This window comes from Scylla paramamosain, chromosome 25 (genome assembly GCF_035594125.1).
Source record: "Scylla paramamosain isolate STU-SP2022 chromosome 25, ASM3559412v1, whole genome shotgun sequence".
NCBI lineage: Eukaryota > Metazoa > Arthropoda > Malacostraca > Decapoda > Portunidae > Scylla > Scylla paramamosain.
Genome location: NC_087175.1, coordinates 14,583,835 through 14,607,717, shown reverse-complemented (window position 1 = coordinate 14,607,717; position 23,883 = coordinate 14,583,835). Strand labels below are relative to the sequence as shown.

Below are 23,883 nucleotides of genomic sequence, written 5' to 3'. Positions count from 1 at the left end.
TGCAACACATCTTGCCATAGTTTCTCACCAAGGTCTCAATAAGCTCCACATAGTTTTCGGCTTTGTGATTCCTCAAGAAGCCAAGAGCCACTGCAATAAAGCTGTTCCATGCTGCTTTCTCCGTCCTAGTGAGTTTCTTGAGTAACTCCTTGCACTCCATGACCTTTATTTGTGGACCGACGAAGACACCAGCATCAGCATTTGCCGCAGACAGCTTAGGGAAGAAATCTTGGAGATACTTGAAACCTGCAGACTCCTTATATAGACCTCTGAAAAATTGCTTCATGAAGTCCAATTTTAAGTGCAGTTGAGGAAACAGGAATTCTCCGATAACCTCCCAGCCGTTTTCTTCATATTTCAAGACATCTAGCAAGATCTAGTCACTATTGTATTCTCCTTTGATCTGGACAGAGTGAGCGAGGGAAAGAGATGGATACATATTCCTTTTATGAAGCAGCACTCCTTCGAGGCTCCTGCACGAGCTGTCGATGAAGAAGCGCCACTCATTGGGGTTACAGACGATTCCAAATGCCTCAAACAGACCAGTCACATTGTGGCAAAACCAAAGCTCATCTTGACAAGCAAATAAGCTTAAAAAATGCTGATGCCGCTTTCTCTTACCTGATATTTTCACACTTTCATCTAACAAATTCTTGAGTATCCACGTCAAAAGCTTGGCATTGGACTTTGTGAGACCAAGATCTCTGATCAGGTCGTTGACGTTATTTTGGTTGGGGTAGTAAGGGTTTCTCTCCTTAGTTGTTCCTCTGAAATCTGGATCAAGGATCTTATCTTCTGAACTTTTTTTTCCTTCTCTAAAAAAAATGCTGTTCTCTCTTTTGAGGGGTGGGTACGGGGAACTCAGTGCTGTGTGTGGCACTGGCGCAACGTATGACATAAGGTCTGGATATCTTATAGCAAGCGCAGTTTTGCCTGCTCGATACGTTTGGAAGGGTCCATCATGCAAAATAAGCAATTGTTTGAGTGGTCCCTTAAAATTCGTGGGATAGCGATTTTCATGGCTTTGTTTTTCCCTCTCTACCATCCTGTTAAAAGAAGAATGAAAACATAAGTATACCATTATAAATACATATCATTAAGTGTTATGGGAAATTTTGAAAAAAATATCAAGTATACCCCCCCCAAAAAAAAAATATATATATATATATATATATATATATATATATATATATATATATATATATATATATATATATATATATATATATATATATATATATATATATATATATATATATATATATATATATATATATTACCTTCCAGAGTTCTTTTGCAGAGTTCACAGGTGAAATGAAGTGCCCAAGGTTTCTCTTAATCCCCACCAGGTATACAAAAATATTCATTGTACGCCTCACACAATTTAGCAGATCTTTCCAGAGAGTACTTCTTCGCTCTTGTCCTGATAAATTTGCTACATGAGGAGGCATTTTGCTGATTTTCCTTGGAAAGATTACTGCTTCCGTGTCAGAGACCTGTCTCTGTGTGCCGAATGCATAACAGAGGTGATAATGTCTGGGCATAGAGGCGTACATTCCTCACTCTTTTTCTCGACCTAAACCTTCCAAACCTTGTTCTTGTCCTATACATGATTCTTGTTCTTGTCCTATACATGATAGAGAGGTGGCCCACAAAAAGTACTTGAGTCTTCCATCATCAGAATCTCATACACTTTATATTTCTGCCTGGAACTATCCCAAGTCTGTTCTCCAACTAGCCAAAAACTCCTTCATTAATAGAAAGTGTCAAAATGTTTCAAGATTTAACCCACTCGTGATTTCTGGTATCTAGCCAAAAACGTCTCCTTCTTATTCCTATTTTGTTTCAAACCAAATGGCACCACTCTTATCACATCTATATTTAAAGCTAAACTCTTCGCTCAAACCTTTGCTAAAAGCTGTACCTTGGACGATTCAGGGCTTGTTTCTCCCTCTCCTCCACCCTCTGACTACTTAATGCTACTTATTAAAATTCTTCGCAATGATGTTTTTCGTGTCCTCGCTGGCCTAAACCCTCAGAAGGCCTATGGAATGGATGGGGTCCCTACTATTATTTCTCCGGAACTGCGCCTCCGTGCTTGCACCTTGCCGAGTCAAAACTCTTTCAACTCTGTCTGTCAACATCTACCTTTCCTTCTTGCTGTAAGTTTTCCTACATTCAGCCTCTTCTTAAAACCTATTTTTTTTTTTTTTATGTTGGAGGAACACTGGCCAAGATAAAAAAAAAAAAAAAAAAAGGTTCTAAGAAGAGGAGAAGAGAAGAGAAGAGGTTTTAAGAAGAGATGCCAGTCCCAGAAAAAGGGTCCAAAGCGGTAGTTAAAAATTGAAGGATAAGTGACTTGAAACCTCCCTCTTGAAGGAATTCAAGTCATAGGAAGGTGAAAATACACAAGCAGCCAGGGAGTTCCAGAGTTTACCAGAGAAAGGGATGAATGATTGAGGGATTTTATCAGGTATACAGGACGAAGAATAAGGATACTGTAGGTCCATTAAAGGCAACAGATGGGGAGCTGGTTAGTTCTGGGGAGGAGATTAGTAAACTTCTGAATGATTATTTTTTAACTGTCTTCACCCAGGAAAACATACAGGATATGCCAGATAGTGAACAGGTGTTTAGAGCAGATGAGAATGAGAAGCTGACAGATATTTCCATAACTAGGGAGATAATGGAACAGGAGATAGATAAGCTAAAAAGTTCAAGTCACCAGGACCTGATGAAATATATCCCAGAGTACTTAAGGAATGTAAAGAGATTATTAGGGAGCCGTTAGTTTCTGTCTTTAGGAAATCACTGGAGTCGGATGAGGTACCAGTAATGTGGAAGCAGGCTAATGTAGTGCCCATCTTTAAGAAAGGAGATAAAACTTTAGCGTCTAATTATAGACCTGTCAGCTTAACTTCAGTTGTAGGTAAAATGTTAGAGTCAATAATAGCGAGGAACATTAGGGAACATTTAGACAAACATAACTTGATAAATCAGTCACAGCATGGCTTCACGAAGGGGAAGTCTTGCCTGACAAACTTGTTAAGTTTTTACAGTACGGTGTACGAAGCAGTAGATAATGGTGATAGTTATGATATCTTATATCTGGACTTTAGTAAAGCATTTGACAAGGTACCCCATCAAAGGCTATTGAGAAAGGTTAGGGCACACGGGATAGATGGGAAGGTGTTAGGCTGGATAGAGTCATGGCTTAGTGACAGGCGAGAGAGAGTGGTAATAAACGGCTCGAAATCCGAGTGGGGTCATGTAATTAGTGGGGTGCCACAGGGATCAGTATTAGGGCCATTGTTATTTCTAATGTATATCAATGACTTGGATAGTGGAATTAGTAGTGATGTTAGTAAATTTGCGGATGACACAAAGTTAGGTAGATTAATTAGGTCAGAAGCGGATGCCATCGCCTTGCAGGCAGACTTAGATAGAATGAATGAATGGACGGATAGATGGCAAATGCAATTTAATATCAATAAATGCAAAGTGCTTAGCGTAGGTAGAGGAAACCCACACAATAGGTACACATTAGACAGCCAAACTCTGGTAGGTACAGGGTACGAGAAAGATTTAGGAGTTATAGTTAGCTCTGAACTCCGTCTAGGGAAGCAATGCATAGAAGCCAGAAACAAGGCAAATAGGGTACTAGGATTTATTTTTAGGAGTGTTAAAAGTAGAAGGCCGGGAGTAATATTAAAGTTATACTTGGCGCTGGTCAGACCTTATCTAGACTACGCGGTGCAGTTCTGGTCCCCACATTACAGGAAAGATATAGGTCTATTAGAATCAGTACAGAGGAGAATGACTAAAAGGATACAGGGGATGAGGAGTATTCCTTACGAGGCAAGGTTGAAGCTGTTGAATTTACATTCTTTAGAGAGACGTAGGTTAAGAGGGGACCTGATAGAAGTCTTTAAGTGGTATAAGGGTTATAACAAGGGAGATGTAAGCAAAATTCTTAGGATCAGCAACCAGGGTAGAACAAGAAATAACGGGTTCAAGCTTGAAAAATTTAGGTTTAGGAAGGAGATAGGGAAAAATTGGTTCTCAAATAGAGTGGTAGACGAGTGGAACGGACTCAGTAATCATGTAGTTAGTGCTAGGACACTAGAGAGCTTTAAGAGAAGATTAGACAAGTTTATGGATGGGGATAACAGATGGAAATAGGTAGGTGTGTTTCAAACAGGGACTGCCACGTGTAAGCCTGGTCGCTTCTTGCAGCTTCCCTTATTTCTTATGTTCTTATGTTCTTATTACAGAGGTGGACAGAATAGGGGTGAAAGAAAGATGAAAGTCTTTTGGAGCGAGGCCGCGGGAGGAGGGAAAGCGTGCAGTTAGCAAGATCAGAAGAGCAGTTAGCATTAATATAGTGGTAGAAAATAGCAAGATATGCAACATTGCTGCAATGAGACTGAAGACAATCAGTTAGAGAAGAGGAGTTGAAAATAGAGAGCCGAAAAACTTTTGATTCCACCCTCTCTAGAAGAGTGATATGAGTGGAACCCCCCCAGACACGTGAAGCGTACTTCATATGGACGAGTAAGGCCCCTGTACGGATAACGCTTTGGGGCGGGGGTGGGGGGGTAAGAAAAACTGACTGAGACGTCTCAGAACACCTAACTTCATAGAAGCTGTTTTAGCTCCAGATGAGATGTGAAGTTTCCAGTTTAGATTATAAGTAAATGACACACCGAGGATGTTCAGTGTAGAAGAGGAGGACAGTTGAGTGTCACTGAAGAAGAGGGTATAGTTGTCTGGAAGGTTGTGTCGAGTTGATAGATAGAGGAATTGAGTTTTTGAAGCATTAAACGATACCAAGTTTGCTCTGCCCCAATCGGAAATTTTAGAAAGATCAGAAGTCAGGCGTTCTGTGGCTTCCCTGCGTGAAATGTTTACTTCCTGAAGGGTTGGACGTCTATGAAAAGACGTGAAAAAGTGCAGGGTGGTATCATCAGCATAGGAGTGGATAGGACAAGAAGTTTGAAATAGAAGGTCATTGATGAATAAGGAGAAGATAGTGGATGACAGGAAAGAACCCTGAGGAACACCAATTTTAATAGATTTTAGAAGAACAGTGATCTACCACAGCACCAATACAGCGGTCAGAAAGGAAACTTGAGAGGAAGTTACAGAGAGAAGGATAGAAGCCATAGGAGGGTAGTTTAGGAATCAAAGCTTTGTGCCAGGTTCTATTAAAAGCTTTTGATATATCCAAGGCAACAGCAAAAGTTTCACCAAAATCTCTAAAAAAGGGTGACCAAGACTCAGTAAGAAAAGCCAGACGATCACCAGTAGAGCATCCTTGACGGAACCCGTACTGGCGATCAGACAAAAGGTTGTGAAGTAATAGATGTTTAAGAATTTTCCTGTTGAATCCTGATGAGGATAGATTCAAAAATTTTAGATATGCAGGAAATTAAAGCAATAGGACGGTAGTTTGAAGGGTTAGAACGGTCACCTTTTTTTAGGAACAGGCTGAATGTAGGCTAACTTCCAGCAAGAAGGAAAGGCAGATGTTGACAGACAGAGCTGAAAGAGCTTGACTAGGCAAGGTGCAAGCACTGAGGCACCGTTTCGGAGAACAATAGGAGGGACCCCATCAGGTTCATAAGCCTTCTGAAGGTTTAGTCTAGCGAGGGGATGGAAAACATCATTGCGAAGAATTTTAATAGGCAACAAGAAGTAGTGAGAGGGTGGAGAAGAGGGAGGAACAAGTCCAGAATCGTCCAAGTTAGACTTTTTAGCAAAGGTTTGAGCGAAGAGTTCGGCTTTAGAAATAGATGTGATAGCAGTGGTGCCATCTGGTTGAAATAAAGGAAGGAAAGAAAAAGAAGCAAAGTTACTGGAAATATTTTTTGGCCACATGCCAGAAGTTACGAGTGGTGTTAGATCTTGAAAGATTTTGACACTTACTGTTAATGAAGGAGGTTTTGGCTAGTTGGAGAACAGACTTGGCATGGTTCCTGGCAGAAATATAAAGTGCATGAGATTCTGGTGATGGAAGGCTTAAGTACCTTTTTGTGGGCCACCTCTCTATCATGTCTAGCACGAGAACATGCTGTGTTAAACTAAGGTTTGGAAGGTTTAGGTCGAGAAAAAGAGTGAGGAATGTACGCCTCTATGCGAGACAGTATCACCTCTGTTATGCGCTCGGCACACAAAGACAAGTCTCTGACATGGAAGTAGTAGTCATTCCAAGAAAAATTAGCAAAATACCTCCTCAGGTCCCCCCAACTAGCAGAGGCAAAACGCCAGAGGCACCTTAGGGTATCCTGAAGAGGGACTGGAGCGAGAGGACAAGATAAAGATATGAGATTGTGATCGGAGGAGCCCACAATCAGAAATACGACTAGGGTGTGGCACCAATTGCTCTAGGTCGTGGAGGATTGCAATATTGCCATCCTAGTTCACCAGGATGGTCAGTGAAGGGAGAGGGAAGTCAAAGCTGGTATTGAATATTGAGGTTTCCAAGAATGGAGATCTCTGCAAAAGCGAAGAGAGTCAGAATATGCTTCACTCTAGAAGTTAAGTAGTCAAAGAATTTCTTATAGTCAAATGAGTTAGGTGAGAGGTATACAGCAAAGATAAATTTAGTTTGAGAGTGACTGTAGTCGTAGCCAGATGGTGGAAAACTCGGAAGATTCAAGGGCGTGGAGAGGAGAGCAGGTTAAGTCGTTGCGCACATAAACGCAACATCCAGCTTAGGATCGAAAATGAGGATATAGAAAATAGGAGAGAACAGGAAAGGGGCTACTGTCAGTTGCCTCAGACACTTGAGTTTCAGTGAGGAAAAGAAGATGAGGTTTAGAAGAGGAGAGGTGGTGTTCTACATATTGAAAATTAGATTTTAGACCGCGAATGTTGCAGAAGTTAATGAAAAAAAAAAATGAGAAGGGTGTTAAAACACTTAAGGTCGTTGTCAGAAGGGGAGTCAGACCTTGGGACATTTGTGGTCCCCTTCCCAGATGGGGACTTCGAGGCTGGTGTAGGAGTCACCATGATAATTTTGAAATTTTTGAGTGATGGTTGTGTGTTATTAGGTGTTTGTAGTTTTGTGTGGAGGAAGGGAGTTGTCTTTAGAGAGCAGGCTGTGACTGCCCCGTTGTGTTGTGAGACACAAAGGGAAACGTTCAGTGAGGTCACTGCTGGGTGTAATGATAAGTTCACAGCACCCCCTGATCCAGTGACCGTTCTAATCTCTCAAACTAGCGTCCTATTGCTTTAACTTCCTTTGTAATGATGTTTTCCGTGCCTTCGCTGGCCTAAACCTTCGGAAGGCTTATGGACCTGATGGGGTCCCTGCTATTGTTCTCCGAAACTGTGCCTCCATGCTTGCACCTTGCCTAGTGAAACTCTTTCAGCTCTGTCTGTCAACATCTACCTTTCCTTCTTGCTAGAAGTTTACCTACATTCAACCTGTTCCTAAAAAGGGTGACCGTTCTAGTCCCTCAAACTACCGTCCTATTGCTTTAATTTCCTGCCTATCTAAAGTTTTTGAATCTATACTCAACAGGAAGATTCATAAACATCTATCACTTCACAACCTTCTATCTGATCGCCAGTATGGGTTCCGTCAAGGCCGCTCTACTGGTGATCTTCTGGCTTTTCTTACGGAGTCTTGGTCATCCTCTTTTAGAAATTTTGGTGAAACTTTTCTTGTTGCCTTAGACATATCAAAAGCTTTTGATAGAGTCTGGCATAAAGCTTTGATTTCAAAACAACCTTCCTACAGCTTTTATCCTTCTCTCTGTAACTTCATCTTAAGTTTCCTTTCTGACCGTTCTGCTGTTGCTTTTATGAAGTTAGGCGTTCTGAGACGTCTCCGCCAGCTGCTAACTCTGTACAAGGGCCTTATCCGTCCGTGTATGGAGTATGCCTCACATGTCTGAGAGGGTTCCACTCTTTTTAAAGGAAAGTTAAGGTGGTGGGTGAGGTGAATACAACAATGAGAATTTGGCATATAAGTAATGGTTGCTTCAGGAAATTAGAGTAAGTTGGTCTGGCGTAAAGGGTATCTCCTCCAGAATGGTATCATCTCCACACTTTTTTTTTTTTTTCATTATGAAAGAAAAATGAATGGTTAAAATTTTGGGGACATTTTCACTCATCTTTCTACGAACAAATTGAACACTTTTAATTAACAATATTATCTGACTATTTTCGTACACTTTTTTTTTCCACATTCATTAATTAATAGAAAAATTCTGTGAATAAATCAATCATTACTCTAACCGTAGTGATTTATTGCCGTACTACTAAATTTCCTTCAAATTTCGCACACGGCGTTGATCCGGTCTAGTCAAACCCCGGCCTGAGCAAGTGGTCGTCCGGGAGCGGACAGTGTCTAGTAATTTCACACAACCACTAACACAGGCACTTTATCCGTTAGCTTAGCGGACACAAACAGTAAGCTAGTCAACGAGCAAACTGCCTGCTTGTGCTCCCGGGCACTACTCAATCGTCTGGACGCATCTGAAGTATTCCTGGCCCTCTGGCTAGCAATACTTATGGAGACACCCTCTCCCTTCAATACCTACCCGCCGAGCCAGAGGAAGAAGCTCTACGAAGAGATGAGTCACGTTGTCCGAGAGAGGGTTGCCCGCTTTCATCTCCACAGTCATGCCATCCCATCTGGACCTCACCTCCTGCAAGAACCGATGGAGTAAGTTTGTCTTCCGGAGTCTCTGGTGTATTGTACCAGGAACGTGCTGACATGTGGCTGCACAGATAGTGATATACGAGCCAACGCACGTTGTATAATGGTAATGGTTACAGGCTATACTCTACATGCCAGCATTTCTAAACAGTTGCAGACTATACTGTGCATACATTATGTTTTTTTTTTTTTCAGTTATTTTGGTCTCAAGCAAGTTTGCATTTTTTTTTTCAGTACACATTCATTCACTAATGGGATTAAATAATGGCATGACTTGGCTTCATAAATCCCTCTTAATCGGTCTTTTTTCTTCCCCCCGTCTTATAGGGGAACTTCCCAAGCTCTCTGTCACTATTCAGTTCTACGGTATTGAGCTGCTGACCTGGAAAAGCATCCAGGTCACTTCAATTTCATACGTTCGAGCAAGAATCAAAATATTAACAAAGAACCAAGGTATTAGCACACAAAACTGATGTAGTCAATAAACTTCACATCAAAAATCCCACCCGTATATATTAGCTCATGTGCATGTACGATCAATGCTTAGGTAGTTAGTTATGTGTGCCTGTATGTTAACGTATGGAGGTATGTCACCAGCTGTATAGGTCTGAGTGTATTTATATACATTATATTATATATACATTAGCATCGTGTTGAAGTATGCACATAAGTAATGAAGAGTATACTAATCTGTCCCAGAATACAGGTTTTACATAGTGCTCTCTCTCTCTCTCTCTCTCTCTCTCTCTCTCTCTCTCTCTCTCTCTCTCTCTCTCTCTCTCTCTCTCTCTCTCTCTCTCTCTCCTCATATATATATATATATATATATATATATATATATATATATATATATATATATATATATATATATATATATATATATATATATATATATATATATATATATATATATATATATATATATATATATATATATATATATATATATATATATATATATATATATATATATATATATATATATATATATATATATATATATATATATATATATATATATATATATATATATATATATATATATATATATATATGTGTGTGTGTGTGTGTGTGTGTGTGTGTGTGTGTGTGTGTGTAAGAGGTCAAGGAGGTAAAAATATCACGCAGGGAAGCCACAGAACGCCTGACTTCTGATCTTTCTAAAATGTCTGATTGGGGCAGAGCAAACTTGGTATTGTTCAATGCCTCAAAAACTCAATTCCTCCATCTATCAACTCGACACAACCTTCCAGACAACTATCCCCTCTTCTTCAATGACACTCAACTGTCCCCCTCTTCTACACTGAACATCCTCGGTCTGTCCTTTACTTATAATCTAAACTGGAAACTTCACATCTCATCTCTAGCTAAAACAGCTTCTATGAAGTTAGGTGTTCTGAGACATCTCCGCCAGTTTTTCTCACCCCCCCAGCTGCTAACTCTGTACAAGAGCCTTATCCGTCCATGTATGGAGTATGCTTCACATGTCTGGGGGGGTTCCACTCATACTGCTCTTCTAGACAGGGTGGAATCAAAAGCTTTTCGTCTCATCAACTCCTCTCCTCTAACTGACTGTTTTCAGCCTCTCTCTCACCGCCGCAATGTTGCATATCTAGCTGTCTTCTACCGCTATTTTCATGCTAACTGCTCTTCTGATCTTGCTAACTGCATGCCTCCCCTCCTTCCGCGGCCTCGCTGCACAAGACTTTCTTCTTTCTCTCACCCCTATTCTGTCCACCTCTCTAACGCAAGAGTTAACCAGTATTCTCTGTCATTCATCCCTTTCACTGGTAAACTCTGGAACTCCCTGCCTGCTTCTGTATTTCCACCTTCCTACGACTTGAATTCCTTCAAGAGGGAGGTTTCAAGACACTTATCCACCAATTTTTGACCACTGCTTTGACCCTTTTATGGGACTGGCATTTCAGTGGGCATTTTTTTTTTATTAGATTTTTGTTGCCCTTGGCTAGTATCCTTCCTACATAAAAAAAAAAAAAAAAGATGTATCGGATATCGGAATTCAGAGATTCGCGGATGCGGATGTGTGTGCAGATGTCAAATGTATACATATTTTGCAGATACGGATGTGAATATCAAATTATGACATCCTCACGAATGCGGACGTGGATGGAGGTGTGTTCAGAATTTTGGTATAAAATCACTAAATATCATCAGTTATTACCAGATGGCACTTGCTGTAAGTAATCAGAGCTGCCAGTTCATATTTTCAGTCTTATTTTGATATAATTTCGCAATTTATAGTTAAGGACATAACATTTAAATTTTTCTTGTGAATTTTAAGGGGAAGTAGGATCTACATATACAAACATGCATAATGCAAATATATATTGTTTACACACACACACACACACACACACACACACACACACACACACACACACAAACATGCACATTCTACGTCACACATTCACAATTCTCTCTCTCTCTCTCTCTCTCTCTCTCTCTCTCTCTCTCTCTCTCTCTCTCTCTCTCTCTCTCTCTCTCTCTCTCTCTCTCTGCCAGCCAGGCTGCTTCCCCTCATATTTAATTACATATGTATTCTTGACAGTGACTTTTTAGAAAGTGATAGTTTCTACTTGCTATGTGAGTTCTTAGAAAATGATACTTTCTATTTGATATGCGAGTTCTTAGAAAGTGCCACTTTCTAAGAACTCACATATCAAGAATTACAAATGGAAATAAAATAAATTTGGTACCATTTAAAAGGTAAAATCGTCAAGTTTTCTTCTGTTAATTCTGACAGCCATCGACAACGGTATGCTATGTTACATCTGGCAAGAAATGAACCATTGTTTGGATGCGTCGTGTAATCCGCTCCGCGCACATTCAACATCCTTAAAAATAATAATAATAATAATAATAATAATAATAATAATAATAATAATAATAATAATAATAATAATAATAACAACAATAATAAATTATAATAAATTAAGAAATAAATAAAGCGCTTAATAAAAAAAAATTCTCCTGCTCTTCCTAGCTTTTTTTTTTTTAGTATAGAAATTTGAAAATATTAGTTTTCAGGGAATATAAATTGTTTTGATATCCTCTATATAAAGGATATATTATATATATAGAGAGATATAAAGTGTCGTAATGTGACATATACTTTCGGAACACCCTGTATTACAGTATCCAGATATGCTTCAGATGTTACGCCATAGAAAAACAGTACACTAATCAACGTGATAGACCTCATGAATACAAGATCTGCTCGAAGTGTTCTCAAAGGGCACACCTGGAAGAAATGTCCATCGAACAGCAAAAAAATGTATAAATTGCCAAGGGAAGCAAAATTTCCCTTGAGGAAGGAAGCAATACAAAAAAAATAAATGAACAGCCAATCTAGGCACGATGCAAACATACAGCCAGGCAGCCAGCCAAAATATAACCAGCATGTCCAACCACAACCTCAATAACACTTCTGATATTACCAATGAAGTTCGTGCAAAAATTTTCATCGCATAATACACGCCCACGTATCCAATATAGCATCTCCAGGAACCTATGAAGAAAAATTAAACAATATGCTGTCTCTAAACAAACTTCCCACTGTAAAAGCACCTGTAAATCCTCCCTCAAATAATAAAATTTCTAATATATTCTCACAAAAAGACACACAGGAATACACTACAAAAAGCACAGAACAAAATAAAACAAAAATACAGGAGCATGACAACACACCACCTCACTTTCCCTCACAATCACCAAACATACAAGACTCTCGGCCACGCAATACATCAAACAAAATAAAAGCCAAAGCAGTAAGCCTACTCATCTACACAACCATCAACACCGGTTGTCCCAAAGACACCCTTACCAGGAATAAGCTCATGAAGGGTATCGAGGATAGAAAATACAAAATCACATTTACTACTCACACTCTATATTCCACACAGATCCTACATGCAATAAAAAAAATAAAAATACAACACAGAACTCGAAGACTGCCGGTCGACCCTGGAGGACAGTCAGTTCCAGAAATTACGTTCAAGCACGGTTATGGAGAGAACACAACCTCCTAGACGTGAAACAACAAAGAACTCAATCTAGATCATTATATTCAATAATACTAAGTATTTTACATCACAATGTTTTCACATGGAAAATATATACAAAATACTTACAAAACAATAAATCATCACGCATCACTAATTAACAACCATTGTCTAACCAGGTGAGTCAACTTTTTTTTTTTTTTTATGTAGGAGGGACACCGGCCAACGGAAAAAAAAAAAGCAAGCTGAGATGCCGGTCTCCGAACAAAGCGGTAGTCAAAATTTGAAGGACAAGTGTCTTGAAGCCTCCCTCTTGAAGGGGTTCTGGTCATAGGAAAGTGGAAATACAGAGGCAGGTAGTGAGTTCCAGTTTACCAGAGAAAGAAATGAATGATGGAGAATACAGGTTAACTCTTAAATTAGAGAAGTGGACATAATAGAGGATGAGAGAAAAAAGAAAATCTTGTGCAGCGAGGCCGCGGGAGGAGGAGAGGCATGCAGTTAGCAAGATCAAAAGGGCAGTTAGCATGAAAATAGCAGTAGAAGATAACAAGAGATGCAACATTGCTGCGATGAGTCAGAGGATGACAGTCAGTTAGAGGAGAGGAGTTGATAAGACGAAAAGCTTTTCATTCCACCTTGTCTAAAAGAGTGGTATGAGTGGAATCCCCCCCACACACATGTGAAGCATACTCCATACATGGACGGATAAGGCCTTCGTACAGAGTTAGCAGCTGGTGGGGGGGGATGATAAAAACTGGCGGAGACGTCTCGGTACGCATAACTTCATAGAAGTTCTTTTAGCTAGAAAAGAGATGTGAAACTTACAGTTTAGATTAATAAGAAAAGGATAGACCAAGCATGTTCAGTGTAGTAGAGGGGGACAGTTGAGTGTCATTGAAGAAGAGGGGATAGTTGTCTCGAAGGTTATGTCGAATTGATAAAAGGAGGAATTGAGTTTTTGAGGCATTGAACAATACCAAGTTTGCTCTGCTCCAATCATAAATTTCAGAGAGATCAAAAGTCAGACGTTCTGTGGCTTCCCTTCGTGAACCGTTTGCATGTCCAGAAAAAGACGTGGAAAAGGGGAGGATGATCTGCGTAGAAGTGGATAGGACAAGAAGTTTAGTTTACAAGATCATTGATGAATAATAGAAAGAGAGTGGGTGACAGGACATAACCCTGAGGAACACCGCTGTTAATAGATTTAGGAAAAGAACAGTGACCGTCTACCACAGCATTAATAGAATAGTCAGAAAGGAAACTTGAGATGAAGTTACAGAGAGAAGGATAGAAGCTGTAGGAAGGAAGTTTGAAAATCAAAGCTCTGCGCCAGACTCTATCAAAAGCTTTTGATATGTCTAAGGCAACAGTAAATATTTCACAAAAATCTCTAAAAGACAGAAGAAAACCATGATAACAAACTAAACTTCCTAAACCATAATACACACAAAAATCGCTCCCTTCCACAAAGCTGGCCTCACCAGACTAAGTAATACCTTTATGGACCAATTAATCACTTCTGAAGAAGCTATATCACTGAATAATCGAAAAAAAAAAAAACTTGTCCTGGTAAAAGCGGAATAAACAGAATAATACTAATTAACCTGTCCGACAAAGCAATCTAATTCATTACACTATGTAACAAAATTTCATTTTTGTCTAGTCCTTGGTCCCAAACCATAATTTTCCAGCCATTTCCATCTAAGCAAAATATAAGACAAAGTTATTGGGATCCTAAAACTTTGCTTTTGTGCTTAGAACAATTAATTTACATTTTTGTCTTATTTAATTATAGAATTGGTTTTCATGTCAGGTAAAGACCTTTGCAAAACTCAATTGTTTATCTAATTGCTTCTCAAATGTTGCAAATAAGTTAAAACAATGAAAGAGGGAATATAAAGTGTTGTAAAGATTTTTTTTATTTCAATAACATCATTCTTGAAATGACCAAATCTAGCAAGAAATTTCTCACATTTAGAAAAGAAAAATGCTTACATTTCAGAAATCTTCTCAAATCTTCCAGAATGCTCTCTACCAGACACTTTTAGAAGTTTATAAAACATTTTAGAACATTCTGTTTAATGTAAACATTTCTAAAATATTCTAGAACTTTTTAGAATACAGTAGAAATATGTAGAGGTTTCAAGAATTTTCTAGAATCTACAGGAATTTTCTAGAATAATTCAGAATATTCTAAAGTAGGTTCAGAAATATTCTAATAAAGATTGAGAACATTCTGGAACACATTCTAGAAAGACTAAGAATGTTTTAGAGTACTGTTTGACAGTATAAAGTAGGGGCTTGCAGACCACCAATCAGTTATGTTTTGGCTGCTTGAGAAGACACATCACAAGAAGTGAAATGGCATCAAAAGGTTGCAGTCATTCTCCAGATGCATTTTGTTACATATGTGATCAATTCATCAAGGCAAGAGCAAAGACGTTCTCTGTGACAGCATCTGGAAAAATGTGTGAAGCTTACAAAGTATATTTTGCTGTCTCAGTTGGGGACCAAGACAAGACCTGGGTACCTCATTTTGCTTGTGAGCATTGTAAGAGAACACCAGAAGGTAAAATGACTGTTAGTTTTTCAAGAGTAAAATCCATTTAAGAATTAAGAATAAAAATAAAATAAGTTTAATAGAAACTCATACTGTTGTTCTTTTACAGGATGATATAGAGGGGAAAAAGCAGAGCCATTAAAATACCTTCAAGACTTTTTTCCAGAGCTTTCGGAAGCAAAGGTGCAAGCTGGTATCTTCACTGGATCACAAGTAAGGAAAGTTATGGAGTGATCAGAATTTCTACAGAAGCTCACAGAAAGGGAGAAAAAAAGCTTGGGAGTGTTTCATTGCCGTAGTACAGGGCTTTCTTGGCAACAGCAAGGCTGGTGGAACTGGTTGAAGCGTTAGTGGAAAGCCATGGTGAGATGCGCTGCAGAATGTCCTTGAAGGTCCATATCCTAGATGCTTACCTCGACAACTTCAAGGAGAATATGGGAGCATATTCAGAGGAACAAGGGGAGCGCTTCCACCAAGATATAATGAAATTTGAACAGAGATATAAGGGATCATTCAATGAAAACAAGATGGGAGACTACATTTGGGGGCTCATACGTAAAAGTGATTTGTTGTATTCACGCAAATAAACAAAAAAAAAAATGTTGATTTTTAATCTTAAAAATTAGTTTCAGAAGTATTAAAATAAATTTGTCTACTGAATTTTTTTTTATTTTTGTCCAAAAAATGGTGAAATTTAGCTATTTTTTGGAAAAAAATAAATCATTTTAAAAGCAATAAAGTAAAGTTTGACAGGAGTAATATATATTTTCTATTGTTTTGCAATGAGAAGAGTTGAAAAATAACACTTGCTTGTCAAAGACAAAAATCGTGTTACATAGTGTTACTAATGTTACAATGCTTCACATTCATCAGGATACTTTCCCGACATCCGGAAGGTCACCACTCTCAAATCAATCCCAGACTCAGAAAAGTCACCGCATCATCCGTGCAGCTACATACCCATTTCACTTCTGGAGGTTCCAGGGAAAGTTCTATAAAGAATTATAAACAATAGACTTAGATCACACCTATAACTTCACAACCAGTATAATGAAAATGAGTTTGCTTTCAGATCAGATAGAGGAACACTTCAAGCACTTACCCTAATAACCAAACAGATCGCACAAAACAAAGGTAACAACTGTCTCTGCCAAATTGCTCCATGACATAACAAAATAATTTGACAAGATATGGCATCTTGGGTTGAAATATAAAGTCCTTCAATATATATATATATATATATATATATATATATATATATATATATATATATATATATATATATATATATATATATATATATATATATATATATATATATATATATATATATATATATATAAATGAGTAACAAAAATCCGTATATCCACTCAACACGGCTTTCTTCAGTGAGGTGCGAAATTAAATAAAAATACTGACTGCCAATTTCATGTCTTCTCACGTTAAACCCTTGTTCATGAAATCAAGTGCTTTGAAATGTCTCCACCATTTTTCTGACTTTAGATTTTCACCTGCTGAAAATGCGCCGCATCCGTCCTTGTCTGATGTATGTTTCACGCAAAAGGGTGTTTCCACTCACAAAATTGTCTTAAAGAGGCTGTAATCGACAGTATTTTGGATCACCATCTTTTTTTTTTTTTCTTCGCAAGATTAATTCCCTTTATTTATTTAATTATTTTACTTATTTATTTATTTTATTTATTTATCTATTTATTTTCGCTACTTCAGCGCTAAATGCTCTCTTTATATCCTAAGCATATGCACCACTGCCAAACATTCTTTCACTTTATTCTGTTCACTTTTCCAGTGTAAAATTCAACAAATATTCTCAATCATCATTCACCTGTTTTTCATGTAATCTGTGGAACTTCCAGCTTACTTCTGTATTCTTTCACACACACACACACACACACACATAATGTTCGCACCGCTCCTTGTCTAATCAAACTAATCTGTCCATTTATGACCACTTGTACGTACTCGTACCTTAAAAACATTCCTCCGATTTCTTTTCATCCTTAACGTTGACTGCTCTTGATAACTTTAAAAGAGGGTGTTCAAGGCACTTCCAAAACTAATTCGGCTTTCCTTTCAAACTTTATGATTTTTTTGTTTATTTATTTATTATTATTATTTTTTTAATATTATTATTATTATTTATTGTTTTTATGGAAGAGACAATTATTTCTTTACTTGAATGACAGGATACGAGGAGAGAGATCCGTCCGTGAGGATAATAAGGGTACAGGCGTCGTCTGTGGAGGCATCCAACACAGCGTTTACAGCGCCGCTTGCTGATGACAGGGTCTCCACGAGCGTCACACCTGAGGGCAACACAACTCTGATTAGATAAATCTAGATCAGTGACTCCGAGCTTTTTATTTATTTTTTTTTTATTTATCTATTCATTTATTTATTTATCTATTTATTTATTTTTTTATTTTTTTATTTTTTTTTCTGTCTTTACCCCCTTCAACTAGTTCTCCTATTTTGATCCTGTCTTTCATATAGACAAGGAAAAGTGAAAAGTCAAAAAAACATAAAATGTTTTTATTAGTAATGTAAACATCACAAAAAAAAAAAAAAAAAATAGTTATGATAGTCACTCAATGTTATAAAAATCAAAAGTTACAGCCAAACACTTAAACACCTAAAAAAAAAAAAAAAATAGTTACTAAAAAATCAAGATATAGTTACGACCGAACTTTCTCGCCACCCCCAGCGACGTATATCAGTATTGTCAATTACCACAGCGACCAAAAATTATGGAATTTAAATACAAATTATAACATAAAGTCTACGACTACAGGCAGTCGTTGCATAAATGTCGATATGTATTTTTATATTGTACTTGAGAAAAAAAAAAGTAAATTGCCACATTCTATGATTTTTCTTCCTGTTAGCTTATAGCTAATATTTTTTTTCTCTCTTGCAATGATTTCCCATCTAGAATGCTAAAATTTCCACTTCCGAGGATAATTTCCCCCAAGTTGGGAAATACTGGTTGGAGGGATTCCCTACCAAATGAAGGAAGCTGTACGTTAAAGCCATTTCTCTATTGAAAGATACATGTACTTTGGTATATAGGAACAACGCAGGCGCACTGTAGAAACGTTATGACTATATATTAGGAATGACGCTCGAAACAAGTGATAACATTGTCACAATCACAAAAATATAAGTGAAATGTACTTGAATAAAATAGATAAGTATATATATATATATATATATATATATATATATATATATATATATATATATATATATATATATATATATATATATATATATATATATATATATATATATATATATCAATCTAGCTGTAAGGTCGCCAAGCTTCCCATTACACACCAGACAACGACTGCGTATTTGTGGGCTGGAAGGAATTGTTCATATTCGGCACTTATATTCAAATATATTCGAATACAGTATTTGGAATTAAAAGCATTCATGTTGTAATGAATGTTACTAGGCAATATATTGTATTTATTATCCTTCGAATAATCTGACAAATCGTCTTAAACTTATAATAAATAACAGAATCGTTGTTCTTTAGTTCTTTACAACTTATGTAGAGTACAAGCAAGGGAATATTTATGTTCGCAGGTTGTATTAGCAAGTTACCACTTCATGTTGTGCGGTTTAAGACAGACTTATTGTTGGATGAATTTTCTACTATTCTCTAGTGTTGCCATTGGATATTAGTAGTACATTGCTACGGTGTTTTCTGGAGATTCGAGTGAAGGCAGGCTTGTTGTTGGATTTATTCTCTTCTAGTTAGTTTCCCTAAGGCTATTACAACTAGTGAAGTTTTTGTTTCCACGAGATTAAACTTAATTCATTGTCCCCGTAAACAGTGTGCCAGATGGTGTAGTCATGTAGTCATGTCAATAGTCATGCTAACCATTTGTTCTCACAGTTATGGTAAATCTGCTTAAAATTTATACCAAACGGTATTGCAAAGTATCAGTGACACATTGCACACAATTTAAGCATGTGAACTGCGTCTGTATCATAAATTATCACCAGCTCATTGAAGGCATATAAACATCGTGAAAAAAAAAAATATATATATATATATATATATATATATATATATATATATATATATATATATATATATATATATATATATATATATATATATATATATATATATATATATATATATATATATATGACATTAGATAAACCTCTCTATCGTTTTGGAAACCCCAAACTGGGCTGCCTTGAAGAAAAAAAAGTGTTCGTAAATATTATAATGTACAATTTTGATTGAAAAATACTGTATTTTGAACTTATATGATGAAAACAATTCAGTTGTGTAGCATTATAATAGAGGATATTTGAAACAGTACTCTTGTTCTGAACACTCCGGATTAAGGTCCGTGTAAGTCTTCGCATGTGCTATTGTTTCTTAGTGTTAAATTCTTTAAATATTTTTTTTTTATTATGATAAGTTTTAAGTTGGATAGTAATTTTGTTAATGTTTTGTTTACTTTGTTTATATATATATATATATATATATATATATATATATATATATATATATATATATATATATATATATATATATATATATATATATATATATATATATATATATATATATATATATATATATATATATATATATATATATATATATATATATATATATATATAAACGGAAGGCTTCATAATATTTATCTCTGAACGAACAGTGGTTTAACCAGTAAATTATTTTGTTACCTTGGAGTTATGGGACCCCTATACTAGGAAAAGTGACAATGCCCTACATCAAAAAAAAAAAAAAAAAAAAAAAATAGAACTAATTTTGAGTGTGTCCAGAAGTTATCCTAACCCAGGGTTACATTAATTTTTGGTACTGAGCATCTTAAGTCAGTGTAGATGTTACGTAAAAGTATGTTGTGTATCACTGGTGAGTTGGCTAATACCTAATCCCCCCAAAAAAATTACCTATCTAATCTGAATTCTTCTCTGAAACTGTGCCTCCGTGCTTACACCTTGCCTAGTCAAACTCAGCTCTGTCTGTCAACATCTACCTTTCCTTCTTGCTGGAAGTTTACCTACATTTAACCTGTTCCTAAAAAGGGTGACCGTTCTAATCCCTCAAACTACCGTCCTATTGCTTTAATTTCCTGCCTATCTAAAGTTTTTTAATCTATCCTCAACAGGAAGATTTTTAAACATCTATCACTTCACAACCTTCTATCAGATCGCCAGTATGGGTTCCCTCAAGGCTGCTCTACTGGTGATCTTCTGGCTTTTCCTTACTGAGTCTTGGTCATCCTCTTTTAGAGATTTTGGTGAAACTTTTGCTGTTGCCTTGGACATATCAAAAGCTTTTGATAGAGTCTGGCACAAAGCTTTGATTTTCAAACTACCCTTCTACGGTTTCTATCCTTCTCTCTGTAACTTCATCTCAAGTTTCCTTTCTGACTGTTTTATTGCTGCTTTGGTAGACGGTCATTATTCTTCTCGTAAATCTATTAACAGTGGTGGTCCTCAGGGTTCTGTCCTGTCACCCAGTCTCTTTTTATTATTCATTAATGATCTTCTAAACCAAACTTCTTGTCCTATCCAGTCCTACGCTGATGATACCACCTTGCACTTTTCTACGTCTTTTCATAGACGTCCAACCCTTCAGGAGGTAAATATATCACGCAGGGAAGCCACAGAATGCTTGACTTGTGATCTTTCTAAAATTTCTGATTGGGGCAGAGCAAACTTGGTATTATTCAATGCCTCAAAAACTCAGTTCCTCCATCTATCAACTCGACACAACCTTCCAGATAACTATCTCCTCTTCTTCAATGACACTCAACTATCCCCCTCTACTACACTGAACATCCTCGGTCTGTCCTTTACTTATAATTTGAACTGGAAACTTCACATCTCATCTCTAGCTAAAACAGCTTCTATGAAGTTAAGCATTCTGAGACATCTCCGCCAGTTTTTCTCACCCCCACCCCGGCTGCTAACTCTGTACAAGGGCCTTATCCGTCCATGTATGGAGTATGCTTCACATGTCGGGGGGAGGGTTCCACTCATTCTGTTTTTCTAGACAGGGTGGAATTAAAAGCTTTTCGTCTCATCAACTCCTCTAACTGAATGTCTTCAGCCTCTTTCTCACCGCCGCAATGTTGCATATCTAGCTGTCTTCTACCGCTATTTTCATGCTAACTGCTCTTCTGATCTTGCTAACTGCATGCCTCCCCTCCTTCCGCGGCCTCGCTGCACAAGACTTTCTTCTTTCTCTCACCCCTATTCTGTCCACCTCTCTAACGCAAGAGTTAACCAGTACTCTCAATCATTCATCCCTTTCTCTGGTAAACTCTGGAACTCCCTGCCTGCTTCTGTATTTCCACCTTTCTATGACTTGAATTCCTTCAAGAGGAAGGTTTCAAGACACTTATTCATCAATTTTTGACCACTGCTCTGACCCTTTTATGGGACTGGCATTTCAGTATGCATATTTTTTTATTGGATTTTTGTTGCCCTTGGCCAGTGTCCTTCCTACATAAAGAAAAAATAATAATTAATGCCTTCTGCCCATGCTTTCACAAAATTATACATGACATACTCGTATATTCATCAGATTGATCATGGGGGAATAGACTCCACACTAGCAAGGCTACAGTCAAGGTTTTGGGTCCCAGGAGCTAGGAAAATATTTAAGTCAATAAAGAAAAAAATGTTTGATGTGTTGAAGATTTGAAAGGAACATTGAGGATCAATGCATGGGCCAAGTCAGAACTGAACGTATGAAGCCATCACCTCCATTCTACCACACTGCTATTGACTTGTTTGGCCCGTTTGTTATAAAGGATGCTGTTAGACGCAGAGTTCGTGGGAAATGCTTTGGGGTTATTTTCACTTGCTTGGTTTCAAGGGTAGAGCACCTGGACATCACTGAAAACTACAGCACTGAGGCGTTCTTTGGTAGTTTGAGGAGATTTGTTAGAATCAGAGGTTATCCACAAATCATTCATTCAGACAATGGCACACAGCTGTTTGCTGCTAACAAGGAGCTATGCGAGGTAGCTAAAGATTTGGATTTAGATGTCGTATCCAGATTTGGAAACAGTAATGGTATACAATGGTCATTCAACAAGTCCAGTGATGCCCCATGGCTTAATGGCGCTTGTGAAAGCTTGATTAGACTTGTGAAGAATGGCATATCAAAATCCATAGGAGATGGCATTCTCAATTTCAGTGAACTTCAGACTGTGGTGTATGAAGTGGATAACCTGTTGAACAGTAGACCCATTGGCATTAAACCAGGATATGATGTTGAATTAGGAGTATATTTATATCCAAACGATTTGCTATTAGGACACAATAACATGGGAGTACCTCCTGGCATACTTAACAATGATGTAGGTTCGAAGGGTAGAATGGATTTTATACAAAGTATAGTAAGCTCCTTCTGGAAAAGGTGGCAACGGGACTATTTTCCTACACTGCTTGTGAGACAGAAATGGCATGTGGAAAGGAGGAATATGAAACCAGGAGATATAGTGATTGTCCAAGACTCCAATCCCATCAGGGGCAAGTGGAGACTGGCTCAGGTTACTAAAGTAGAGCAGGGCAGAGATGGTAAAGTAAGAGAAGTTTAGTTAAGGTACAAATTATGTAAACATGGTGCTGACTATAAGGGTGTTAGGGATAAAAAAAATGTGTAGATCTCTTCACAGACTGGTGGTATTACTTCCTGTAGAAGAATTGTAAAGGTTATATGCATCTTTCTTTGGAGGTGGGAGTGTATCATGAATGATATTTATGGGTTTATTGTATTTCTGGGAAGGGTTGTTTCCACGTATGTAGCGTGTCTATTGTTCGTTCGCTGACGTGGCAGCGTCTCGGTGATGCCAGTCGGGCAGGCCTGAGCCAGTCCTGTCGCTCTACACCCCGTGGATAGGTCACCCTGCTACTGTGATGCTCGTAGGCAAAGTGACGGTGACTTTGTCTCTTGTGCGTTTGGATGTGTTGGAGCAAGGTGCCCACGGTGTGGAGCCGGTGCAAGGGCTCAGGACTGCTTTGGGCTCCCCAGGACCAGTAGTGTTACGCTGCATGGTAGCACTCCGTGTGGTTACGAGTGTAGATTTGAGGCGGCAGTCCAGCACGGCTTAGGACGAGAGTGCTATAAGGCCACCGAAGGGGAAATTAAACATTTGACAACGCTCAACCCGGCTATTCTCGTCCTACAAAAACCTAGAATGCTGGTTTTCCAGTTCTGAGTTCCAGGTACTGGTCTTGCAGCGTGTCCTCAATTCCATCCTTGGGTGAATAAGACTAGAGGTTAAGTCTTTTGCTGCTCCACTGTGTGTTGATGTCAATGATGAGCATCTTGAATCTTGAGGGGGGATAAACTATGGGCTGAAGGAAGAGGTAATTTAGAGGAAGATAATAGAGAGGGTGAAGAGATGAAAGAAAGTATGTATAAGGTTAAAAGGTGAGATTTTTTATATGGTATGAGTATTTTGAAGTATCTGTGTTGCTTGTTGAAGTGTTTTGATTTGCTGCTTAGTTATTTGTGCTTAGAGAAGTCGATTGTTGAAGATATTGCGTTTTGATCTATGTTTATTTAGTATATAGTGGATTGGGTATATTTTTGTGTA

General features: G+C 37.8%; 1 protein-coding gene across 1 annotated transcript; it reads left to right on the top strand.

Moving 5' to 3' along the window:
• The first annotated feature begins 22,002 nt into the window (after positions 1–22,002).
• On the top strand, positions 22,003–23,395 carry LOC135113370 (uncharacterized). Its single transcript, XM_064028625.1, has 2 exons — positions 22,003–22,861; positions 23,211–23,395. The coding sequence occupies exons 1-2, from the start codon at positions 22,003–22,005 to the stop codon at positions 23,393–23,395; spliced, it is 1,044 nt and encodes a 347-aa protein (XP_063884695.1).
• The last annotated feature ends 488 nt before the right edge of the window (positions 23,396–23,883 follow it).

Excerpts from the sequence above, each read along its gene's own strand:
- LOC135113370 (XM_064028625.1), top strand. The coding sequence starts at position 22,003 with ATGGGCCAAGTCAGAACTGAACGTATGAAGCCATCACCTCCATTCTAC. Across the intron at positions 22,862-23,210 it reads AGTAGAGCAGGGCAGAGATG|GCAAAGTGACGGTGACTTTG; the intron begins GTAAAGTAAGAG and ends TGATGCTCGTAG.